We start from the raw sequence: 24444 nt of genomic DNA, 5'->3' as shown, positions 1-24444 counted from the left end.
CACCTTCCATCCACCTCCAACACATCAGTGATGTTTAATTTCAGTTACACCTTTTACACCATTTCAAGTTCAATGTCAAAACCACATTATATAACTTCCTTTACTTCTCTGATTTATCATTCATTTATAATGTTATGATAACCATAACTTATTAGTTACTCTTAGTATAATCTTAATGTGAGTTATTACAAATGTTTTCTGTAAAGAAACCAATAATAATCCATGATTCTTATTATTTAATATCAAAGTTACAGTTACTTGTTTTACTTGTAAGAGTTCCCACTGATGTAAGTGTAAGTATTATTACAAGTAAACCAATATTAATATAAGTATTTTACTTTGAATCTTATCCAATTACTCACAATGTTTAGATTTCTTTCTTTAAAACTTTCATGATAAGTAATAGTCTGAACTATTTTTATAAATCTGCAGGCTGGAAACTTACTTCCTCTTTTTCCAGGAAACCTGCTTTTCCTGTTTCATGACTTTCTCTCTGTCTGACTGATTTCTTATGATTAAATAGAAAAAAGTAAAATTAAAGCAAAGTTTGCAGGAGACAAAAACAACACACACAACCAGATTGATTTTATTGACTTGTAAGTCTAATGTTGGGTCTAGATTTCACTTGAGTAATTAATTTTAAAGATAACTTTATTTATTTTTACTGTTAAACTAAAATGTCCAGCATGGGGAATACCTATTGTTGGAAAATAAAAATCACTTTGCGTGATTAAAATTAAGTCAGTGAGATGAAGTGGAGATTTGGTAAATTTATGTGGAATGGATGGTTGGATGAATGGTTGGATGGATGGGTGGATGGATGAATGGATAGATGGATTGTTGGTTGGATGGATGAATGGTTGGTTGGTTGGATGGATGGATGAATGGTTGGTTGGTTGATTGGATGGATGAATGGTTGGTTGGATGGATAGATGGATGGATGGATGGATGGATGAATGGATAGATGGATTGTTGGTTGGATGGATGAATGGTTGGTTGGTTGGATGGATGGATGAATGGTTGGTTGGATGGATGGATGGATAGATGGATGGTTGGATTGATGAATGGATAGATGGATGAATGGTTGGTTGGTTGGTTGGATGGATGGATGAATGGATAGATGGATGAATGGTTGGTTGGATGGATGGATGGATGGATGGATGGATGAATGGTTGGATAGATGGATGGTTGGTTGGATGGATGAATGGATGGTTGGATGGATGATTGGTTGGATGGATGGATAGATGGATGGTTGGATGGATGAATGGTTGGATAGATGGATGGTTGGTTGGATGGATGGATGGATGGATAGATGGATGGTTGGTTGGATGGATGGTTGGTTGGATGGATGAATGGTTGGTTGGTTGGATGGATGGATAGATGGATGGTTGGATGGATGAATGGTTGGATAGATGGATGGTTGGTTGGATGGATGGATGGATAGATGGATGGTTGGTTGGATGGATGGTTGGTTGGATGGATGAATGGTTGGTTGGTTGGATGGATGGATAGATGGATGGTTGGTTGGATGGATGGTTGGTTGGATGGATGGTTGGTTGGATGGATGGTTGGTTGGATGGATGAATGGTTGGTTGGTTGGTTGGTTGGATGGATGGATAGATGGATGGTTGGATGGATGGTTGGTTGGTTGGATGGTTCGTTGGATGGATGAATGGTTGGTTGGATGGTTGGTTGGATGGATGGATAGATGGTTGGATGGATGGTTGGTTGGTTGGATGGATGGTTGGTTGGATGGTTGGTTGGATGGATAGATGGATGGTTGGTTGGATGGATGGTTGGTTGGATGGATGAATGGTTGGTTGGTTGGTTGGATGGATGGATAGATGGATGGTTGGATGGATGGTTGGTTGGTTGGATGGTGGGTTGGATGGATGAATGGTTGGTTGGATGGATAGATGGATGTTGGATGGATGGTTGGTTGGATGGATGAATGGTTGGTTGGATGGTTGGTTGGATGGATGAATGGTTGGTTGGTTGGTTGGATGGATGGTTGAATGGTCTCTTAGAGAATAGTAAAGATTTTTTCTAGACCGTCAAACTTCAACATAAATCATTTTACTTTCCAGGTTTTACTTTTCTCTGATGTTCCAGATTCAACTGCCGCCATGTTGTTTTGTGTTTTAAAATCTTTCCTTCCCAACAAAAGAAGCACAGTCTCCATTTTACTGTCATGTTATAAGAAAACTGCATTTATTTTAACAGATTGGGGGAAAATGCTTCATTCTCAGTGGTTTAGATTAGAAGTGAAAACAAAGAAAATGTCGATCAGGCTGATTACGTCTTGGTGAGCAAACAAGCCAACCATTCCTGCGTGTCCTGAATGCACCAGCCGACTGTTTGCCTCTTCCTCTGGGAACGAGGGCGCACCACCACCCCATCTAATTGCCAATGATATCATAGTTTCCTCAAATCCTCCTGAGCCCAAACCGCCTCAGATTCTAAATAAACCAGAACCAGAGGCCGGGGTGTAGCAAAAAGACATAAATAATCTACAAATGAACTGCGAGGCAGAGCTTGGGTGGTGATTCAGGGACAAAGGGCTTCAGGGTATTTGGCCGAGTTGGAGCAAAGCTCAGCTGCAGGAAGGGTGGAGAAGAGCGAGCGAGGGGCGAGAGACCATCATAAAACAGAGAGAAAGGGGAGGGGGGAGAGAGAGAGAGAGTCCCCTTCTTTCTCTTTGCTGTGTTTCACAAAAGCTAAAGGGGACCCTCCCTGCACCCAGAATAGATGACGGAAGCCGTTACGCCCCCTGAAAACAGGCCACGCCCCCTCCACTGACTCGCCCACAGAGAGAGGGAGAGAGAGGAATAACAACAGGAAGTCAAACAAAACAAAGTCAATTTGCAACAAGCACGCCAACACTCCCATTTCCCAGCTTCACACAAATGCACCGCTTTGTTATAAACAACAGGTTTATGCACACATTAAAGTTCCTTCATGCAGATATCGGCTCCTGATCGTCGTGTTTTGTCGTCTATCGTTGTGTCTTGGGGTTTTTTTCTCCTATACGCGCCCATTTCTGCCGAGTCTTTGTTTTCAGGGGCAGCTTTCAAACAAACTGACCTCTGGATCAAATCCCTGATCAAATCCAGACTTTTAGAGCAAACAAAGACAATGTCTGATCAAATTAAAGCAACAATGCTGCATAATATAAAACTAATTCCTGAACATATTCATTATAAGCATTTTTAGAACCTTAAAACAATCTTATTGGACTTTTTCCATCAAAGACTCACCCACATATGTTTTCTTGATTTTCCAGATGTTAAGACATAAATAAATTCCTCAATTTTAGTTTTATTTTACACTATCCACTATGTAAACTTAAATAAAAACACCCTTATCAATTAATACAGTGACTAATCAAACAATAGTAATCTTGTTGAGGTGAATGAGTTTATTTCAACAATAAAACCACATGAAATGGTCATTTCATATGAAAAAACAAACGTTCTGGATCGACACAATAGGCGGTCGATTGTTTTTCCTGGAGGTGATTCAGCTGAGAAACAAAAGAAACCATCAACCAGACAAACTTTCTGGTGCAGCGATGGATGCATTGCAGGGATGCAACTGTTGTTAGAGAGAAGGGAAGAGATCGCGCGCGCACACACAGGCACGTGCGACCCTGTATCCGCACACAAACACACATGCGCGCGCATATGGGGGTTCATTGGGTTCACTGTGACCTCAGATAAACCGGCTGGCAGCGCTGAAATACCACCGGATCAGAGTCGGTACCGAATCTGCCGCGGGTTTTATAAGTCCAGACAGATAACCGGACAACTTTAATTCCTAAAAATGTATAAAAATAATAAAATACCAATAACATTAAAAAACAGACAGGGGAGTACGGAACCGCGCTGGGACTCACCTGACAGGGGCTCCCTGTCGAGGAGCTCCGCATGAGGAGAGTGAAGAGGAGCAGAGGAGTGCTGGAGGTTCGGAGCGCTGTGGTTCTGCCTGCAGACCGAGCTTCACTTCAGCTGTGAGCAGCCAAAAAAAAAAAGAACAACACAGAAACGAAATTCAGAGCAAGTCTGGCGGGTGGTAACACGCAGCCAATCACAGCTAAAGGTGTAGCGGGCGGCGGCCAATCACCGGCGAGGCGGTTCATGAGCAATACGTGGCCGCCAGATGATTGGTCCGAGTCGGGGTGCGTGGCCACCGGGGGGCGTGGTTAGGGAGTCAGCGGTGTCAGAGTAAACCCGGTGAACCCGGCAGCGCGTGCGATGTGGGGGAAAGGTTGGGGAGGAAGGGGAGGCGCGAGGCAGGCGAGCCCGCGAAAACCTGCGGGAGCGCGCGCGACAGGCTGAGACACAATGACTGCCACAAAAACAGGGAAGATATCGACAAATTCTAACCTGAAAATGATAAAAAACAAACTCCGATTCGGTTTTGACGACACAAAGGCACTCTCACACACAGTTTGGGTTCCTGTTTCTGGGTTATTACTTTGTTGGAAAGGCGGAAACGCATCGAACCTCAACAATAACAAAGAATTATCATGTAAAAACACTTTGGTTACAACTTTACGTGTTCAATGAAAACCACCACAATGATTAAAGTAAATACAATATTCTTGTTTCAAACAAACTAATAATCAACTGATAACTCTTGTTCTAAAAAAAAAGAAGAGTGTAAGTATCTGGAAGAAATATATAGCATGCTACATTACATTTGCTGTGGGAATTTGGATATTACGACATTTTAGTAAACAAACAAAAAAGATCAACTGTAACACCTCACTTAAGTCAAACCTCCTACTTCAAAATTTGGACATTTTCTCAAACTCCAGCTTTGAGATCCAATATGGCCGCTCCTTGCAACAACAATAGTAAGCTTTGATGAAAACATATATTTTTAACAAGAAATAAATATGTGAAAGTGGGTTTATAATGAATGCCAACTAGATAGCAAGGTCAGGAAAAAGTGTTAATTAAATTAAATATAGTGAGGGAGAGGGAAGTATGTCAGTTGTGCTAGCTTGACTTTGACAACTGTAACATGTAGATGTGCTGTGGAATTAGGGGTGTTTGGGTTCAGTAAAAAAAAAAAGATGACCTAAAAGACGACCTTCCCCTATCATATCAGAGATATGATAGGGGAAGGTTTTAAATTAGCTAATCAACTACAGCAATAACTTATTAATAATCTCAAAGTAAACATCAAGAAAACATCAAACTGAAGGACTGAATGTTCTGTTGCTTGTTTGAAAAATGTTTGAACGTTTTTTGGTGATGAATCCTGATACATTTGGTGGCGTTGCTGACAGTTGCTATGGCAACAAGTCTGTTTGGCATCGCCAGCTATGGATGGCAAGTAAAGAATCGTCTTTTTGCCCTCGATTGTGTGCATCAAAATCCACATGAAAGAAATGTAGACGGAAATATGACTAATGTGGTTCTCTGGAGTCTCAAAGCTTTTCATATGGATTTTCCGTTTTTTTGTAAACTTTTTATGAATTTCTTTAGATGGGGGGATGATGTGATTTTTTGTATACTTCATGTTGTCAGACCGTTTCTTATATTGATGGGTTGGTCCAAATGGTTTTCCACTTGGACTCACTTCCTTCGAGGATGTCTCCAGCTGGCACTCACTGAGAGCGTCTGTAATCAGAACTGACTGTAATAATAATAATAATAATAATAATAATAATAATAATAATAATGGAGGAAGTGGGTTGCGTAAGAGAAAAGTTCTAATGATTGAATTTGAATTCAGTCATTTGAATCAATGATTGACATGGCTGTGGAAATGTGTGTTTAGGAAGAGATGGGCGTGTCACTTAGACACGCGCCTGGACAGCAAAAAAACAAAAAACAAAAAAAACACTCGAGTGACAACAGTTCAAAGCGTTTTCTTTTTCGTTCCCTGAAGGAGTCAGAAACTGAAGCTGCAGACAAAACAACACGCTGGGAGGAATCCAGCCTGTGTTTACATGCAGCTGCTGGGAACGACGGTCCACGAGTTAACTGGCGATTTCTTTTTTTTAGATGCTTGCAGTGATGTTGAGGTTTTTCAAACCTCTGCATGTTAAAATGCAGGGAAAACGAGTATTTAAGGAGAGACAAAAGGGAAGTGAGATCCTGCAGCTCTGGAGGCCATCAGCATGTTCCTCATTGTCTTTTTCCTGCACCGTTTTCCTGTCTGGGGCTCGCCCCCTCCCCACCAGGCCAATGAACCCAGGGACTCCAGAGCGGCGAGGTTGTAAACAGCCTCTCCAGTGAAGAATTTCAAGGCGGGGCTAAAAGGCAGCCCCCCACCCTCCACCACCATTTTTCTCCCCCTTTTCCTCACCCAGGCTCGTGCACACGCTGGCCCTGCACCGGCTCCTTTGTTGAAGCTGCATGTTAACCCTTTAAAGTGCAACGTGGTGAGAGTGGGTGTCTCAATGCGTTTCCATTACAAATGTCCACAAGTCTACATTGAAAAAAAACTATTTTGCAATTGCAGTGCCTCTATTAAATAACAAATTAAATTAAGGTCGTTTTCACAACTGATGGGTTTCGATTGGAGACCAAAACTGTAACATGTGTTTCATTTCCAGCTGCTGTGGGTTTGTTTTTCACTGCACTAAGTCAAAACAACCAAACCCTTCGAAAAACCTGTTCCCCTCCTCGCCTGTGGGGGCGCTGCACCTAGAACCACTGAAGGAAACAACATAAAAACCTCTGATGAAGACACTTGGCGCAACTTCTTTCTGATATCACATATGGAAATCATTTCAACCAAAGCAAAACTTGGATTTGCAGCTTCTAACTGTTTCCACTGACCGTGGAATTAGAAAAATTTATTTACTTAATGGAAACACGGCAATTTTGGAAAACAAATCAAGTTTTTCAATTAAACTTTTTTTGTTTGTTTGTTTTTTTTTTCAGCTGTATTGACCTGTGATCAACAACCTGATGTTACTACTGAAAAAAGGACGAAGACAACGACAGGAAGTGGTAGGAGGACAATGGCACATGTTTTTAATTTCTTATCACGTAAAGAAAAGTATTTATGTCTGATTTTAATTGTATTTCTAATTAATGAAAACATTAACAGAATTTGGATAAAGATTTCCTGTTCGGCAAACGCAGCACATGTGGAACAAAAAGCTTGAAGCAGGATCTGGGTGACGTGAGTTCAATCTGGCTTCCAGGTTCACTGAGGTTGTGGAGTAAAAAAAGGGGGTGAAGAAGAGGAAAACACATGAACGGTCGGTCCATAAAACCCAGTCTCCAGGCAGAAAACACTCCCAGATTTGTGCAGGAGGAAATCACAGACTGAGCTCAGCTGTTTCAGGGAGTCAGGAGGAAAAATCCTGCGGCCCGTTTTCAACCCAAACCCACAAAACCTCAAAGCCACACCTGGTTCTGAACCGTTTTCTCTGAAAAGTCAAAGAACTGTTTGTTAACATGGGTTAAACAAACCGCTTCTGAAGTCCAAGAAATCCTTGGGACTCGGTGTGAAAACAAGTGAACTGGGAGGAACTGTGAGGTCATTATTAAAAACAGACATGGAGAAATAACAGAGGACCTGTTGAGAAAGTTAATGCTCTTTGAAAGGTTGTGTTAAAAATAAATAATATATTTAGGAGTAAAATGAGTCAAAATCTCTGATTATCAAAGTATAGTTAAAAAAGTCCAACTTTGGATGTTTTTGCTGAAGAAAAAAAATACATTTTTGACAAATTTCCACAGAGAGAGAGAAAGTGTTTTGAAAGTAAAGAAATCAAAATATTTTAAATGTCTGATAATACTGACATGTTCATTTAATAGAGGAATAAATCTCCTTAATTCAGTTTGGTTTGATGGACAATATTAAAAAAATAACTCCAGTAAAAAATTTATTCCTGTTAGAAACATTAAATTATTTTAAAATGGGTGAGAAATTAGTAAATTTTATTTGTTTACTTGAAAATACATCATTTTGAGAAAATATGACATTGTTAAATAAAACAAATAATCATTTAAAAAATCTCTTCCAAAGCTGTTAGATTTAAAACAACACAAAAAAGCAAAGAGTAAATTAAATAAAGATAAAAAAACAGAAAACCTTAGTTTTATTAAATCTATCAGAATGAATTATTGATCCTGCCACGGTACTGAGATAAAATGGAAAAATGTTTAACGCTGTTAAAAATCTAAAAACTTTTCAAAGTATCGTGAAACAAACGCTTCGTTCAAAAGACAAGATTTTTTTTGCCAGAGAGAAATTGTTCAATTTTCCAAAAATCTTGGTAAATTTGCTTTATTGTAAAAAAGATGCTTCATTAAAAAGTCTTTGAAGAATTTCATCACAAAATGAACGATTCATAAAAGCCTGAAGATTTCTGTTTTAGAAATAAACAGTTTCCTCAAAAATCTCCTAAATCTTTGTCAGATTTGAAACAACTGCTTCGTAAAAGTCTTTGAAGATTTTTCATTTAGCAACATTGTGAAACAGACGTCTGCTGAAAAACTATTTTAAGATTTCTTTACAGAAATATCATGGAAAGACTTTAGATTTTTGTCAAAGAAACAAAATTAGTTGAGCGAACACTTCAATCAAAAATTAAAAATATTGTTGTCAGAAATATTGTGAAACAAATTCTTTGTTTGAAAGTCTTCAGAGAGTTTTGCTCCAGAAACAATAAAATTATTGCTTTTATTAAATAATTTTTGAAGATTTTATCACAGAAACATTCTTTGTTCAAAAGACTTAGAAGATTTCTGTCAGAAAGTACATTATTAAACAAACACTAGTCAAAAAAGGTAACAAACATCATAACACAAACTTTAGCTTGGTAAATATTTTAAGATTTTTCTCACAGAAACTTTGTGAAATAATCTTTTTGTTTGTCCATTATGAGCAGTCACTTCGTTCAAAAGAGTTAGAAAACTTTTGTCAAAAAACATAAACGAATGCTTTATTTTAAAATCTTTAAAAATGCAAAGAAACAAACATTTTAAGATTTTTCTTGCAGAAACATAATAAAAAATGCTTTTTCCTCGGAAACACGGTGAAACAAACCCTTTGTTCTAAAGTCCTGTCAGGTTTTTGTTACTGAAACCACGTTGGGCCGTTAATCAGTCTCAGCTCCATGATTTAAAGTGCACAGATCTGTTTCCCCTCCCTCAGGCTTTGGCTGAACATCACAACACTACTTTACATATCTTCAGGGTCAAAGGTCAATCCTCCTTTGAGATTTCCAAGAACTGGAAGTTAAGGAGCTGCTGGCAGACCGACTGCGTCCAACCTGAAGATGTTTCATGTCGCTCCAGTTGGACGTTGATTTAAAAATGCGTCTCATAAAACTCTGTTGTTAAACTCTTTAAATTGTTTTATCTGCATAACTACACAGATAAAGGCTTTGTGTTAATGTTCAATGCAGAGTTGGTGATTGAAGAGAATCAGAAAATCTCTTCAAAACATTTATATTTCCTTTAGTTAACAGTAAAAAAGTCTCAGATCTCAAACTTGTTTTATTCTTTCTGGGAATAGCCACTGAATAATTAAAAATATGTCACCCTTCTCTGTTTGTCTCGGTCCAGTAAGTCGACTCCTCCAGGTTCACCAACTCAAATTTAAGACTTTTTAAGACCATCAAGAATTAACTTTAAGACCTGCATCGCGACCGAATTGTTCAAAAGAACATTGTAAACTTATGGTACTCCTTCTGAGATTGACAATAGCAGCATTTTAATTACAAATGTGAGCAAAACTTTGTCAATATTCTGCTAATGTTTGAAAAACACAATTTCACAGTTGCTGTGTTTCCATTAAATGAGAATCAGAATTAAAATCACAAGCGACTAAATTTGACCGGTAGTAGTTCTGCTACTTCCTGTCAACTTCTTTGTCACTTCCACCAGTAGCAACATCTGGTCGTTAGTCATGTGACTCGTGTGATATGAAAAGTGTTTCCATTGCACGTTTGCAAAATATGATAATTCTGATATGCCCCCAAAAAAACCACTTCATCCAAACACAAACCTTTTTTCACTTTTTTTTTTTTTTTGACATTGACATGTTTCCACAAACAGAAGTTCATGATAGACGCAGAAGAGCAACTAGCAAGGCTATCTCAGCAGCTAGTTAGCGCTTAGCATTTTCCCTCAACTCCAACTCTTGACTGACAATAAAGTCCTGTGAGAAAATAAAAACTAGACAGAAAATATGAGAGGAAATAGTTGTGGGACAACAAAATTGTGGCACAAATATGCCAGTAAATGTTGTTTTAATCACGCCAAACCCATAGGGGGCAGTGTCACGCGAAGCTAAAACCTGTCAGCCAATCAGAATCCTTCAAAACAACCATGACTTCCTGTTCAGAACTTAAATCCTGCAAGAAAGTTATTTTGTGTAGATATGTATACACATTTAAGTAGCGATTTAGAATATAAATTTAAAAATTAAAACATCTGGCTACTTGTGGAGGGTTAGGGTTACTATGCTAAAAATAAAACTAATTTGGTTATCAGCAATGGTCCAGCAGCTTTTGCCCAAACATATTAAATAAAATGTAATAAATGAACCATAATAGTTCCTAATGAACAGCATCCAGTTATAAAGTATCTGAAACGCACAACATTAATTATAACAGTTAAAAACATGAAACCGTTTTATACAACTTGATTTGTCTAAAATGTGTGTTGGAATATAATATGATACTTACCACAGTTACAGACAACAGGAGTTTCCGGTTGCTACGGTAACCACCAACTGTCAGGAGAAACAGAAAATAAAAATGAGTAGCAGAAAAACTCACCTAAATCAAAATGAATAAATAAGTTTTGACAAAAGAACCTTTTAGATTTATCAATATAGATTTTATATCATCATTTTTAAGAGCATCTCAAACATAAAAACTTTAATCTGTTAACTGAAGCGATGAGTGTCCAAACAGCCTGGGGGCCATTTTGTGGCCGTTGGTTCGATTCTTTTGGTCCCCAAATGCAGTTAGAGACGGATACGATTATTAACGTTTATTAAGAAAACTTTAATAAACAGGTTATTTTTAAAACAATTTGTTTTTACAATGGAAAATGTTACAGAAAAAGTATTTTACAACCAAACTAACAATAAGTGGAACAACATTTTTTCAAACTCTTTCTGGAAACTTTGCTGCACCAAATCAGTTTTTATTCAATTAATAAATTCAGGTGAATATAGCAAACATTTTGAAATAAAGTGACCCAAATTCTGTTCTTATAAAAGCCTAAAACTATTTGGAAACGTGAAGAATCCGGTTTAAGGTTTGGTTCTACGATGAATAACTGAAACATTTTACATTTTATTTGCTTAATTTCAGGTTTTTTGGTATTTTTGACTCTAGTTTTACTCTGGGAGGAATTTCAGAAACTAAAAGTTACATTTAAAGCTCAGCGTCTGAGGTTTAGTTTCAGTTCACTTCAAACTTTTGTATTAAGAGATAGATTTTTAGTTTCAGAATTTAATCTGTAGCGTTTTAGTTAATTTTCATTAAAACATTTTCTGTGATTAATGTTACAATAATCTGGACTTTAATTTGAATTTAGTTTTGTGTCTGAATTTAATTTCTGTCTGTTCCTGAATTTAGTTTCCAGGTTTATTCCTGAACTTTTAAAAGTTTGTTTCATACTTTATTTTGTAAGTTTACTTTGAGATTTTAGTTTTGTTTAACAAAATTAAAAACAAATTAACTCAGTGAGTTTTTACCAAACCAGCAGCTGAAATTAAAAACGTTAAAAAATGTTTATCGTTTAGGATTTTTGAAGGTTAAAAAAAATCTTCTGACAAGAAATTAATCAAATAAAAACACAATTTAAAAAACATTTATATTTGTAAATTTAAACAGGAAAAAAAATCCAATAAATAAAGAAAAAATCCTAAACGGAAAATAAAGTGCAATAATTGTAATAACAGTTGATTCTGTTATTACTGTTAACTTATTGATTTTAATATTTGTTGTTAGATATTCACATATCTTATCTTAAAAATAATTTAAGATGAATATAAATTTTGTATTAGAAGCAAATTCTTCTACATTCATGAATTGTAGCAATTTGACAGAAATGAGTAACATTTTTAAAATGTTACAGTTTTCTTCTTTAACCTAAAAATTATTTAGATTTTTTGTTGTTTTATGAAGGTAAAAAAGATTTTTAGTTTTAATTAAATTCAATAAAATTGCTTTGAATTTCAACATAAGAACAGTTTTTTCAGCTAAAATACTTCTTTTCCACCCTGGTTTATTAATTAATAACCAATAAATTAATCAGTTTGGATCATTTTCATGATGGAAATTTTGACAAATCTTTAGAACTTTATCTTTGGATCCAATAAGCAGCTAATTTTAGTGTCATTTATTCTAAAAAAATCAATAATTAAAATTCTTTTAACTTGTACACATTGAAAAGTTATTTTGTTTTCTAAAATGTTATTTTTTAATGTTTAAGCTGCTGTTTTATTTCTAGAAACATTAATGAATGTTTCCAGAAAGCAGAAAAACGGATTCGGTTTGAGAAAAATGTAAACTAATGGTGCTAATTGACTCCTTAAAGTGATTAGTTTGTTTACATGCTGAGTTATTTCTGCAGAAACCGTCCTCCTCTTCGGGTCCGAGTCCGAAGCGACTCGGATCCAGCGGTCGCTCCTGAATCCTCGGAACAGAAAGCCCAGTTTGCTTTCCAGGAACTCTGCGTGGGAAACCTGGACGTCTTCCAGATGGCTCAGATCAGGAGCCTGACAGCAGGAGGGGAAACTTTTTGCTAAATCAGGAAACCTGGACCTGGTTTTTATTTCTTAAAACAAGTTTCTGCCCCAGGCATGGAAAAATGGGAGGAAAACTTCTTCAAATTCTGCTCCACAAACCTGAAGTCTCTTTTAGCGGGTAGATCAGGGGTGGGCAGTCCTGGTCCTGGAGGGCCAGTGTCCTGCAGCTCTTAGAGTCCCCTGGTCCAACGACCTGAATCCAAACACAGAATCTCCTCCTCAGTGCAGTCGGGTTCTCCAGAGTCCTGATAACGACCTCATTATTAGACTCAGGTGTGTTGAAGGAGAGACACATCTAAAGGAGACCCGACCTCCGGCCCTCAGGGAGACCGGACCCCCGGCCCTGCAGTCCTGGAGTTGTGATAGAAAATCTACTCAACCACTGAGTAACTGATCAAATTATCCATCATTAATATTACATAATCAGATGGATCAAAATAGAAAGAAAAGTGGGAATTTTGGTATTTTAAGAACCAAAATCATAATTCATAGGAATAACAAAAGTACCAAAATCAGGCAAAATATTTTTCCAATCAGTTTCTTTCAATAAAAAAAAAATGTAAAAAAACTTATGAAACTTTAGCAGAAACTGCAGGTTTGAGTTTGTCTGGTGGATTTTTGGTTAAAACTTGTTTTATTTGTCCCAAATTGAAATTTGGGACAAATATTTTAAATTGAATTGAAACAGAAAACACTTCCCTTTTGCTATAAGTAAACATACATTTCAGAGAACAAAGGGTTTGTTTTGTGTTTCTGGTTTTAAATTGTCTGTTGCTTTTTTAAAAAAAAATCAAATTTTTATGTTAAATTTATTAAACTTAACCAAAAATATTTTTCTGAAAAAGACGGAGTATTAAAAAGGAGCAACAGTCCACGAAAACTTCTGATTTAGACTTAAATCTGGTTTACTTTAACATTACATAATGAAAGTGACTGTAAGTCTCAACCTACAGTAAGTGAACGCAGCACCAATCGATTGGCCAATAGGCTGCTTGTTTTCATATCTCCATGGCAACAGCAGAACATGCCGCTGACACAGGCCAACTGAACGAGTCTGCCGCTTGAGAACTTTTCTGTATTTACCAACAGAAACAGAAAAAAGCCAATTTATGTCCAGAGGAAGTAAACTATCAAAGGAAGTGGTTGGTTTGATTCTGGCCGCAGAGGAGAAACGGAAAAACTGATTTCCAGAATGAGAAATGCTCGTTTTTGCTGCAGTTTGTCTCCACCTGCTGGCCATTCTTCTGCCACTGCAGCTCTCCGCTGTTTCTTTGTTTCCAGACAAAGCAGACGAAACAAATAAGTAAAACTACCATTACAGTCAGCAGGGCTCTGTTAAATGTTAAGTAATTCAAGTATTCTCGGTAACATATAAATACTGATAAGAAAATAAACAGATAAATTAAATTTCTCAACATTTTCCCACTTTTCTTAATCAGTTCTTGTAGAATATGTCAGGTTGATAAAAAATATTTCTATTATGCAACAAAATGAAACGTTTATTCTATTTCTTCAGCTTCAGCTTTCTGTACTGGATCTCCAGTTTGATTTGTGCTCGTTTTCTCAGTCCTGAGTCATTTCCTGGTCTCGAGTTGTTGTCCGATCTGTGGCGTTTTGATGCCAAAGATGCGTCTCTCCACCTCTAGCACCTCATCGAACAGATACCAGGCCTCCACATCCAGCATGAAGGAGAAGAGCTGCAGCAGCCAGATGAAGGAGCGCGGCAGCGTGGGCTCTATGCTGGGGTAATGACTGACGCACGTCCTGCAGAGAACAAACACGTCTGGGTTCATAACGGGACGCCTCGTTGACGGGACGTCTCGTTAACGGGACGCCTCCTTAACGGGACGCCTCCTGAACGGGACGCCTCGTTAACGGGACGCCTCCTTAACGGGACGCCTCGTTGACGGGACGCCTCGTTAACGGGACGCCTCGTTAACAGGACGCCTCCTCAACGGGACGCCTCCTCAACGGGTCGCCTCCTTAACGGGACGCCTCCTTAACGGGACGCTGGCTGAGCGTTCACAGACTCACCGGGGGTTGCAGGGTCGCAGTGGCGGATGCCGGTAGTTGAGGTTCAAGGGAGTCATGAATCCGTTACTCAGGGAGACGACTTTCTCCAACTTGGTGTGGTGCAGACTGGGCCCGTCCGATCCGTACTCGTCGCCCCAGCAGAATTGGAAGCTGGAAGGACCACTGTCTTCTTGTCCGGCCTCCGGACAAGAAGACAGCCTCTTTAAACACATCTGGACGTTCTCTGAGATTCCTGAAGAAACGACAGCATGTGTTTCTCAATCCCAATAAATCCCTGCAGACAGATTGGTCCCTAAAACTCAGCCGACTTCAGTCGGGTTGGTCTCCAGCTCGTAGTAATGAAGCTATAACTGAGATGGCTCAGGTTTGTTGGCAATCTTTTTCTGCACCGCTGTCTCAAAAGTTATTTCAGCAAGTTGTAGGTCTGGACTTTGACAGACAATGGGATGAATGAACAGATGAAAGTATGAAAGTATGAACAGGTGGAGTGAAAGGACAGACAACTGAACAGAAGGATGATAGGATCAGTAGACGGAAGAGAGGAAGAACGGACGGTCCAGGTTTTGAGGAGAATCGGTGACAAACGGTAACCTTGGGGGAGTCCAACCCTCACCAGAGTGGGACTTACTGTGTTCCAAGCTCTGACAACCTATCAGAGGTTTTCTGCTTGACCGATCAATCATCCTACATTCCCACCCTGTGTGTGTAGAGACTCTGACTGTTTTCATGCTCATTCATTTTCTTACTTCTCTTCTTTGTCATAAAAAGTCTGTCCCGCTTGTCCGTGAAGAACAGTTTCTGTCCTTTCCACTGTTTCCTGTGAAAAAAAGACAGAAATGTTTGGCTGATCAGCAAATGAAGTCACATAAACCCCTTCAGGTTGGAGGCCCTGATGTCTCACCTGGCGATGTCCTGGTTCCTCCTCTGCTGGGCTTTCATGAAAGCAGCTTGAACCAGTTTGTACCACTTCCTGAAGCTGAACAGGTCTCCTGTGAACCAGCAATCATACAGAACACCACAAAAAAAAACAAAAAAAAAAACAGCTTAACTCTTAATTTTCATACCATTGTAACTCAACCCAATGCATTGGGGATGCACAATATATCAGCATCTTGTTGTTCAGGTGGAAATGATGAATTTTCTCCTATTTTCCAATATTTACCAGAGACAGAAAAAAAGACTGAAGAGGAGAGAAGGCAGAAAGATAGATGGACGGACAATAAGACAGATAGAATGATGAATGGAGAAATAAAAAGATCAACAGAAGGACAAGCAGATGGACAATGGACTGGACAGACAATAATCTGGATCTATTGATGTCAGGACAATTAGATGAATGAAATAGATGGATGAACGGACAGATGAATGGATGAAAAATTAGATGATGGGAATGGGATAACAATAAGATGGACAGACGGTCAATGGGACGGATGGACGATGAGTTACGATGTATGAATAGATAGGTAAACAGACAGACGGACGTATGGACGGACCAACTGGTAGATAAATAAAACCTTTAAGACAAAACAGAAACATGAAGGACCAACCTGTGTCGTCATGGGAACCAGTCTTGTTTGATAAATCCCTGAAACACAGAAACCAAAGTCACAAAGGTGGAGCAGAGACTGCGAGGTCTCCATGGCAACAGCTCAGGTGTGTCAAGTTACCACTCGGTGTGATCGTCCAGGCCAAACATCACCTTCATGGTGACGATGATGAGCGCGGCGGCCTGCAGGTCGTACCGCGGCAGGTCGGGACGCGACCCGCCGTCCAACGTGTGGCGCTCCTGATCCGCCATACCTGCGCGGTCCATCAGGACGCAGACCCACCTGTGCAGCTCGTCTGAGGACCAGAACAGACAGGGGGGTCATTAGCGGTCCCGGTACCAGTCTGTGGGACCCACTGGGTCGAACAGGTTACCGGGCAGGTTAGCGTCGGTCAGGTAGCGCAGGCTGAGCGGCGCCGGGTGGAGCAATGCTTCTGGGACGATCGGAGGAAAAGGAGGAAGCTGCAGGAACTGGACCAGAACCTGCGCTTCTTTATGGACTGAGCAGTGAGACGGGATCCTCTGCAGGAACAAGAACCACCTTTAGCAGACAAAACGGGTCAAAAACAAAGAAAACCTTTTCTCTACGTTTGGATCAGAGATTCTCTAACTTTCAAAAGGCCAAAATTTAAATCCAGGGGTTGCAAATAACCGATCCTCAGCAGACTGAAATATCAAAGTATTTTTAAGATGCTTACGGTTTACACAAGAGCACAAATATTTTGTTTATGAATTCAAAAAACATTCAAATTAAAAAATACTTTATTAATCCTAAAGGGAAATTAAATGTTGTAAAACCCAGTTATTCCTTAAACTCACAGACTAAAACCAAGGAAAACCAGTTCAAAAGCCTAAATGTCGAGTAAGACAGTGCATTTTATCAATTTGTAAATCATTATTATTAACCGGACAGGTTATCATTAGCATGCTAAAATCAGAATTTGGACAGTGCTAACATATTAATGCTAACATGAGCCAAACATAGTGAAAAACTCCAGTAGTTCAATGCCCAACCTCAACATGGAAAAGAAGAGCATCCGGACCACACAGCTTCATCTCTTCAGGAAGTTCCTCGTATGCAGTCACATATGGGACGTGACCTTCTTTAACCAGCCTGAAACCACAGACTGGGGTCAAATGGATGCTTAGGAGCAGCTAAAACTAAAGCAGCTAAAGCTTAGGGAATAAGGATGGGTTAGAAACAAAACTGGGAACAGAAATGTTGTTTTGTTTTGACTGGAAGCCGTTAACTTTAATCACTGGTTAAACTTCAACTAACAGTAAAATAATGGGCCGAATCCACAGCCTTGAGGAACTCCGTTCCCCAAAATTAAACTATAATCTGCTAAATTAGAGCACAATGTTTAAAAATTTATGTACAAAGCCCAGAAAAAAACTTTGACCAAACAATATTCAATACAGATTTGTAAAGAGAGAAAACAAATACAACTTAAAAGGAACTGAAATGTTCTAAATCGGCGGTTTTCAAAGTGTGAGGCGCGCCTCCCCTGGGGGGCGCCAGAGCACTTTAGGGGAGGCGCGGTGCGAGGGAAAAAGTAAACCGGAAAAGCTATCTGCTTGCTGTCTACTGATGTGAGAGAAACGTCTTTTACGCACACAATCAACTCTGTGGATTTAGGAAAAAGTTGGTACTGTGGGGTGCGCGTGTGGAGCGGGGATCAGTGGAAATGTTTCCCCCCCTTAGAGGATGTTTTGGCCAGTGACGTCAGTAATGTTACTGACGTCGGACCACTTTTTTCTGTAACGAGTAATCTAACGCGTTGCTATTTCAAATCCAGTAGTCAGACTACAGTTACTTATCAAAATCATTTTTGCGTTACTATCTTCTTTTGTTATTTAATCGTATTTCCTCTACGTGTCTTGTCGAGTGACCGACGTCTCTATGCAACAGAAATGTAAACAATGGAGGGAGATGCGCGTTTTGTTGGTGGAAAAACTGGAACTATTTTGAGTTTCTGTCGCCAAGTCCGATTATTATAAGCGGCTTTGGGCTTCATCTTTTAAAAGTCGCTTGCAAATTTAATGAGCGGCGGGTTGCGCCTTTTTGGGCTCGTTTTTGAACGTGAAGTTTCTCATTTGGGCTTGGAAATAAGCAGAGACTCATAATAAATCCCAGAATTTGTCCGTCATTAAGGGAGTCTTACTCAGTCTCTCCCTGTTCATCATTTCCAGGATGATCCGTCCCGCTGTGTCTTTGTTAATGTCAACTTAATTTATTACCTCTCAATGACATCGAAGCCAGGCGCCCAGAAAACTGCAAACATCGAGACCAATATGAACAGCGCAATAAACGTGAAAACAGCCACGAATAAACGTGTCCGTAGTTGGCAATAGTTATAATGGCAAGTTAGCACCGTTATAATTATTAATATTACGGTAAGTGTCGCAGCCATCGGAGCTGTGGAGCTGCAGGAGGAGCTCTGTGCTGCGACATCAAACTCAGGGGCGTAACGCAGAATCTGGAGGCTGGGGGAGGGGTGGGGGGGGCTTTAAAATCCTTCTTAGAGTTTTCCAGACAACAGTGGACCACACAAATTACTCATGTTTTTTATTTTTGTACTGTTTTTTGTACCATCTCCTCTTCAGTTCAACCTTATCAGTGGAGACACATTGTTGATGTTACCATTATAAAATAACTTACAATTAAGTTTTGGCAAAGATCAATGTGATTTTCACAGGAGGCGGAGCGTTGTTGTTAGCAGCTGGTGAAAGTAACTAAAAAGTTACTTTTAATCTAACTAAGTTACTTTTTCAAGGAGTAATCAGTAGTCCGATTAAAGTTACTTTTTCAAAGTAACTATGCCATCACTGGTTTTGGCCAGAGCGGGGCTGAAGGTGGAGTTTTTACAAATCCACCCCCCTCCACGGGGGGGGGGGGGGGGGGCGCAGCAGGCATTGTGCTCCTTGAAGGGGGGCTCACCCTTTCATACTTTGAAAACCCCTGTTCTAAATAATTTGGATTTAGAAAAGATTTCCGGTGACAATGGAAACCTGCATTTCAATTAAAGGCATCAGTTTATGGAATAATCTCGATAGTGAGATAAAACAATCTTAATCTCTTTCTGCATTTAAAAGATAATTGAAAATTATTATGATGAAGCGACATGGTGTTAAATTAGTTGATCTTTATTTTATTTGAAATATGTTTGTAGTACTTGAATAGCAAATTTTAATTTAATTTTATGATTTCTATTAGTTCAATAAACCACTTATGTTTATTATTGAATGAATTAAAAAAACATGAAATGAAAATTAAATTAAATATGCATTGTTATTTAGCAAAAATATCCAAGTTTTCTAGAAAATGACTGAAAATCAAAAGATGGTTTTTGCTCATGGTTTTGTTCCTGTTGGAACTTATTTTAAAGGTTCTGTCTAGAATATTTATGAGATTAATCTAAAAATAAACCTTCAACTTTTCAAATGAAAAAGTTCCAAGATTATTCTGGTAAACTCAGAAATACGCTTGTTTTTTGTCAGAAAGAGTTTTTTTAAAGAAAATTTTAACTATTGAAACCCAACAGTCTCCATGTTTGTTCTATGATTTTTCTGAGATTAATCTAAAATATTTGTGTTTTGGTTTTTACAAATTTTCAACTATGGAAACTCAGAAATTTCCATGTTCTTTTTCTAAAATATTTTTGAGATTAACCCAATTTTTAAAAAATGTTTTCTAGTGAATTTTTGCCGGTCCATGTTTGGTGGAAACTTGCTGGACTTTTTGTCCCGTCCAGAACGGCTCTAATGCTCCATCATATTTAATGTTTTAAACATTTTTTAAAAACTGAACATCACCGTTCAGGCGTGTTTTTGCTACCTGAGCAGGTCGCTAAGCGTCAGAGCTTCGCGGCTCCAGACCAGAGCCAGGTGGATCAGAGCCAGAGTCGTCTTCATGGTCATCTGGCTGCGGCTCCGTTTCCATGACGATGAGGTGCCGACGCTGCTGTAGTCCGATCCCAGCCAATCGCTGGAGCTCTCTGAGGTTCAAAGGAACATTTCAACCAATTGGAACAGTTTAAAGAAATACAATATTGCCAAAGGGTAACCCTAACCCCCTAACCCCTAGGATTGATTGTTTATACGTTTCTTTTTAGTACCTGCATTAGAGCCAGCGGAGCTGAACAGAACCGACCCGGAGTCGGTGAAATTATCAGACAGAACCGATTCCACGGCGCTGTCCATGTCCGTGTCCGAGTCCAACGCTGCCTGATGGGAAAACATGGAGGAATTCATTTATCACTCATTTCAACATTTTTGCAAAGACTAAAAATAGTTTAAGAAGTAAAATCATAATTAAAATGTTTATATTTTAATTTTAGCCCTGACACTTTATAAAAACCTAAAATGACTTTAGTGAAACTTTGTTAAAACTGTAGAAAAATTTTATTAAAAGCAGGAAATTTAGAACAATGTGAAAACAAAATTATAACAGGATCAACTCATATTTAAAAAGTTGTGTTTTTTTCCTTCGGAATATAAAAAAATAAAATAATAAAATAAAATAAAATAAAAAAATAAAAAAGTATTTTAAGCATTACTGAAAAAAGGGTAAATAAACTAAAATAATCAGAAATGACCACAGAAAGAAAATTTAATGCAAAGACATGAACTAAAAATTACAGAAATAAAATCTATTAAAATCTTTCCAGAGTGAACATCAATAAGAAAGAATCATTTTCTTTAAAATAATGTTTAAAAAATGATCAAAGTGTAGATGAAAGTTTACAATTACATGAAATGGGTAAAAATGTCAGAAATCTGAAAACATAAATTAAATTTAATGAAAAATAAATAAATAAATAAAAATCTACACCAGTGATGAATAAAAGGAAACTGACCCGTCTAAACCTTAAACTCCTGATTGGGTTTTTGTTGTATCCCTGCTGGCTCTTCTGCAGATAAAGCCTCCACAGCGGACACAGAACGTCGTCCTGAAACCAAAAACATGAAACTAACAAAACGGGTTTTATCTGCTGATAACGGATCAATGGGAATGACGGGAGCGGACCTTAAACTGAGGAGTGACTCCCAGTCTGAGGAGAGCGTCGGCCTGGTTCTGCAGGATGAACTGGAAACCTTCGCACAGCATCCAGACGTAGCCGCGCTCTGAGGAACAACAAATTATTACAACATCTGCTAATATGAACATTACAGAAAACAGAGTCAAAAGGCGTTTAGATATTTAATTATTCAGGTGTTAAAAGTTTAAAACTGACCCGTCTTCCTGATTCTGGATTGACTGGAGATCCGGGAAATTCTGTTGGAGTTGCAAGTGAACGACATGTCCACCACCTCTCTGGTTCTCTGAGGACATTTGGATAAAACACCAAAAACAAACAAACAAAAAATATCACAATTTATACGGGAGACACATTGAAGGCACAAGAGTGACACCTGCAGGACGGTTGGTGGAACTGCAGTGAGCACAAGCTCAGTTCTAATAAATGTAGGAAAGAGTAGAAGAGCGATTGTAGATGGAAGATAATGAAGAGCAAATTTCTGCCAAAAAACAACAAATGTTTTTTAGATTGATATCAGAAATTTTCAGGAAAAATAAAACAATAAAATCTGTGAGTTTGAAAAGTCCAAAATTTGCTATAAAAAACCAGAAATGTTCTAGAAAAAAAAAACTCAGAAAGTGAAGACTAACAATTTTAGATTTATCTAAAAACATCTAGAAAAGAACAAAACAAACAAACAAAAAAAACATGTTCAACTTTTGGGGTTTGAGTTTCAAAAGTGTCTTTTTCCACTTTTGAAACTCAAAAATTTATGTTTTATTTTCTGGAAAATTTCTCAGTCCCAAAACTCAGAAATTTCAGTTTCAAAAGTTAAAAATTTTCAACAAAGGCTAATTTTTTTTACTTTGGAAAAAGTGATATCTTTGTTTTTTCACATTTCTGAGGTTTTTTTTCCTTTGTTTCTGAAACGTACTCCATTTTTGCTCTGTTTGTATTGAAGTCAAACTCTGTCAGGTAAAGATTTGCTTGGGAGTTACCTCGATGACATTGTGGCAGGACCTGCAGTAGAAGCGACCCTCGTCTGAGATGCCCCAGTCCACAGCTGCACACTGATTGCAGGGCTCCTTGTATTCGTCCTGATCCAGAGGAAACACAGAGGGACAGGTAAAGGTGACACACCTGGCCGAGTCTCACCCTGAGATATGATTTTTATGTATTAAAAACAAGCCCAGCAAGAAAACAACAAGTCAATCAAACAAACAAAACAGAACAGTTTCTACTTACTCATGTGAACTGTAAATAGTTAATTTATTATTTTAAAAGAAAAAATTAATATTATAAATAAATATTTTATTTTGCTGAAATAAAATCAGCTGGTTAAAATCTCAAGAACAATTTGCTCTTTATATGAATAAATTGTCATTAAAAAATTAGTTTAAAACATTTCAAAGCTGCTGAAACTATTTTAATTATCAAAAGGATGATGGGAAGACTGTGGAACACTTGTAATAAAAAAACACATCTTATTTTATGGCCACGATTTGTAACAGTAGCTACATAAAGAACCAAACTAATTTATTCTTCATCAAAACAAGCTATGTGTATCAATATTTACAGTTTTGCAGATACCTGAAAATTAGCAGTTAAAAACTATATTTGCCGATTATTAAAAAGGATGCCAGCACGTGTTAGTTTGTTCATCAGAAAACATGATTAAAAAACAGGTTTTGTTCATTGAGTTTGATGCAAATCGACTAGCTAACATCAATTGAACTCTTAAAAACAAAAACATACCGAAAGAAAGTTTAAAATAACTAAATAAACGTTGAAGGGAAACCACTGGAAAACGTTTAATAGAAAACAATTCAGAATTTTATGCCAATAATTTTTAAGCAGTATGTTGATATAGTCAAAGCATAATATTTGAACAGATATGTTCTTTAAATTTGCTGAAAGTGAATAGTTAAAATCTATGCCACCGATTATTAAATAAAATGTTGTCTATTCAGGATCAGTAAATAAAATTTGCATAGGATGCAAATCAGTTTGTTAATCAGAAGATAATAGGAAAAAACAAGTTTTCCTAACGGAGTTTGGCGCAAATGAACTAGCTAACACCAACATTTCCATTTTCTGAGTGACATTTACACACAAAAATATGCAATTACTGATCAGCGCTTACCGCATCCTCTACATCCATGTTGAAAGTTCAAATGTATCAGTTACGTATTGATTTGTTTAGCTTTTAATGCCCGCAGACGCTCTCATGTGGAGTATAAGTGTAGTTTGGATTTCTTCTTCTTTGTTTTCTTTCAGGCTGGAAGCTGCACTGCTGCCACCAGCAGTCTAATCCGCGAACTACAACACCCAACTGGTCACATTTGGACTTTCGTAACTTTTGGAACTTTTATGATCCTGGACCCATCAAACTGAATGAACGCACAAAAACGTTCGCTTAAGACGTGTAAATTTTGTGAAAACCTTGGCGTTTTCACAAAGTTATCCTCCCAGAAATTTTACACACAAGTCTACTTTTATAATTTTGTATTTTAATGTGTGGTTATCAATGTGTGTTAATGTCTGTGATGCTTTCTTTGCTCGAGTTTATGAGATTTTTTGCTTCCTCTATCTAAAAGCGGATTTGGGTGAGATCAGAGATTATAAATAGAGCCGCCAGATGTTTCCGCTACATTCTCTTACATAACGTCACGACATGAGGTCCTTTTGTTTAAAATGTGTGTTTATTGTTGTTTTGTTTCAGTTTTTAATGTTTTATTTATTTATTTTTGGTTAAATCACAGCCACCATGAACGGGTTCATGTTTCACGAGCAAACGCACACCGCGAGCGCCTCATCAGACCCTCAAGTTCACTTGCGCACGAACAAAAACACCCGGCGGACTTTCAAAATAAAGCATTACTGAAACTATTTCGTACCTCATGAAGAAAATATGACTTATTTCTATTGACTTGTCTTATTTATTCCCAAATTAAACTTTGTTTTTGTATCTAGTTGAATGTTGTTAGATAAAACACGATGCTTAGCAAAACATTTTAAAAAAATTAAAATGTTTATTTGAGTCTTATTTATTTGAATCTTTTCCTGATTGTTTGTAGCCACGTTTTGGTGTTCTGCAAA

The 24444-nt window shown here is 38.0% G+C and overlaps 1 protein-coding gene across 2 annotated transcripts; it reads right to left on the bottom strand.

The window, feature by feature from the left end:
* Nucleotides 1–13544: 13544 nt before the first annotated feature.
* taf1b (TATA box binding protein (Tbp)-associated factor, RNA polymerase I, B) lies at nt 13545–23638 on the bottom strand. 2 transcript variants are annotated; one of them, XM_044107147.1, is made up of 15 exons: nt 23489–23638; nt 22344–22442; nt 21562–21649; nt 21354–21451; nt 21184–21276; nt 20443–20551; nt 20163–20322; nt 17339–17438; nt 16699–16846; nt 16446–16620; nt 16326–16363; nt 15680–15767; nt 15525–15595; nt 14779–15010; nt 13545–14508 (listed from the first exon to the last, which is right to left on the bottom strand). In XM_044107147.1, the coding sequence occupies exons 1-15, from the start codon at nt 23504–23506 to the stop codon at nt 14319–14321; spliced, it is 1707 nt and encodes a 568-aa protein (XP_043963082.1). In that variant the 5' UTR covers nt 23507–23638; the 3' UTR covers nt 13545–14318. The 2 variants fall into 2 exon arrangements, with proteins under 2 accessions (XP_043963082.1, XP_043963083.1); XM_044107148.1 differs by having other exon boundaries at nt 15680–15764.
* Nucleotides 23639–24444: the final 806 nt, after the last annotated feature.

This window comes from Gambusia affinis, linkage group LG22 (assembly GCF_019740435.1).
Source record: "Gambusia affinis linkage group LG22, SWU_Gaff_1.0, whole genome shotgun sequence".
In the NCBI taxonomy this organism is placed as follows: domain Eukaryota; kingdom Metazoa; phylum Chordata; class Actinopteri; order Cyprinodontiformes; family Poeciliidae; genus Gambusia; species Gambusia affinis.
Note: the sequence above shows the minus strand (reverse complement) of the source record. Positions and strands in the feature narration are given on the sequence as shown.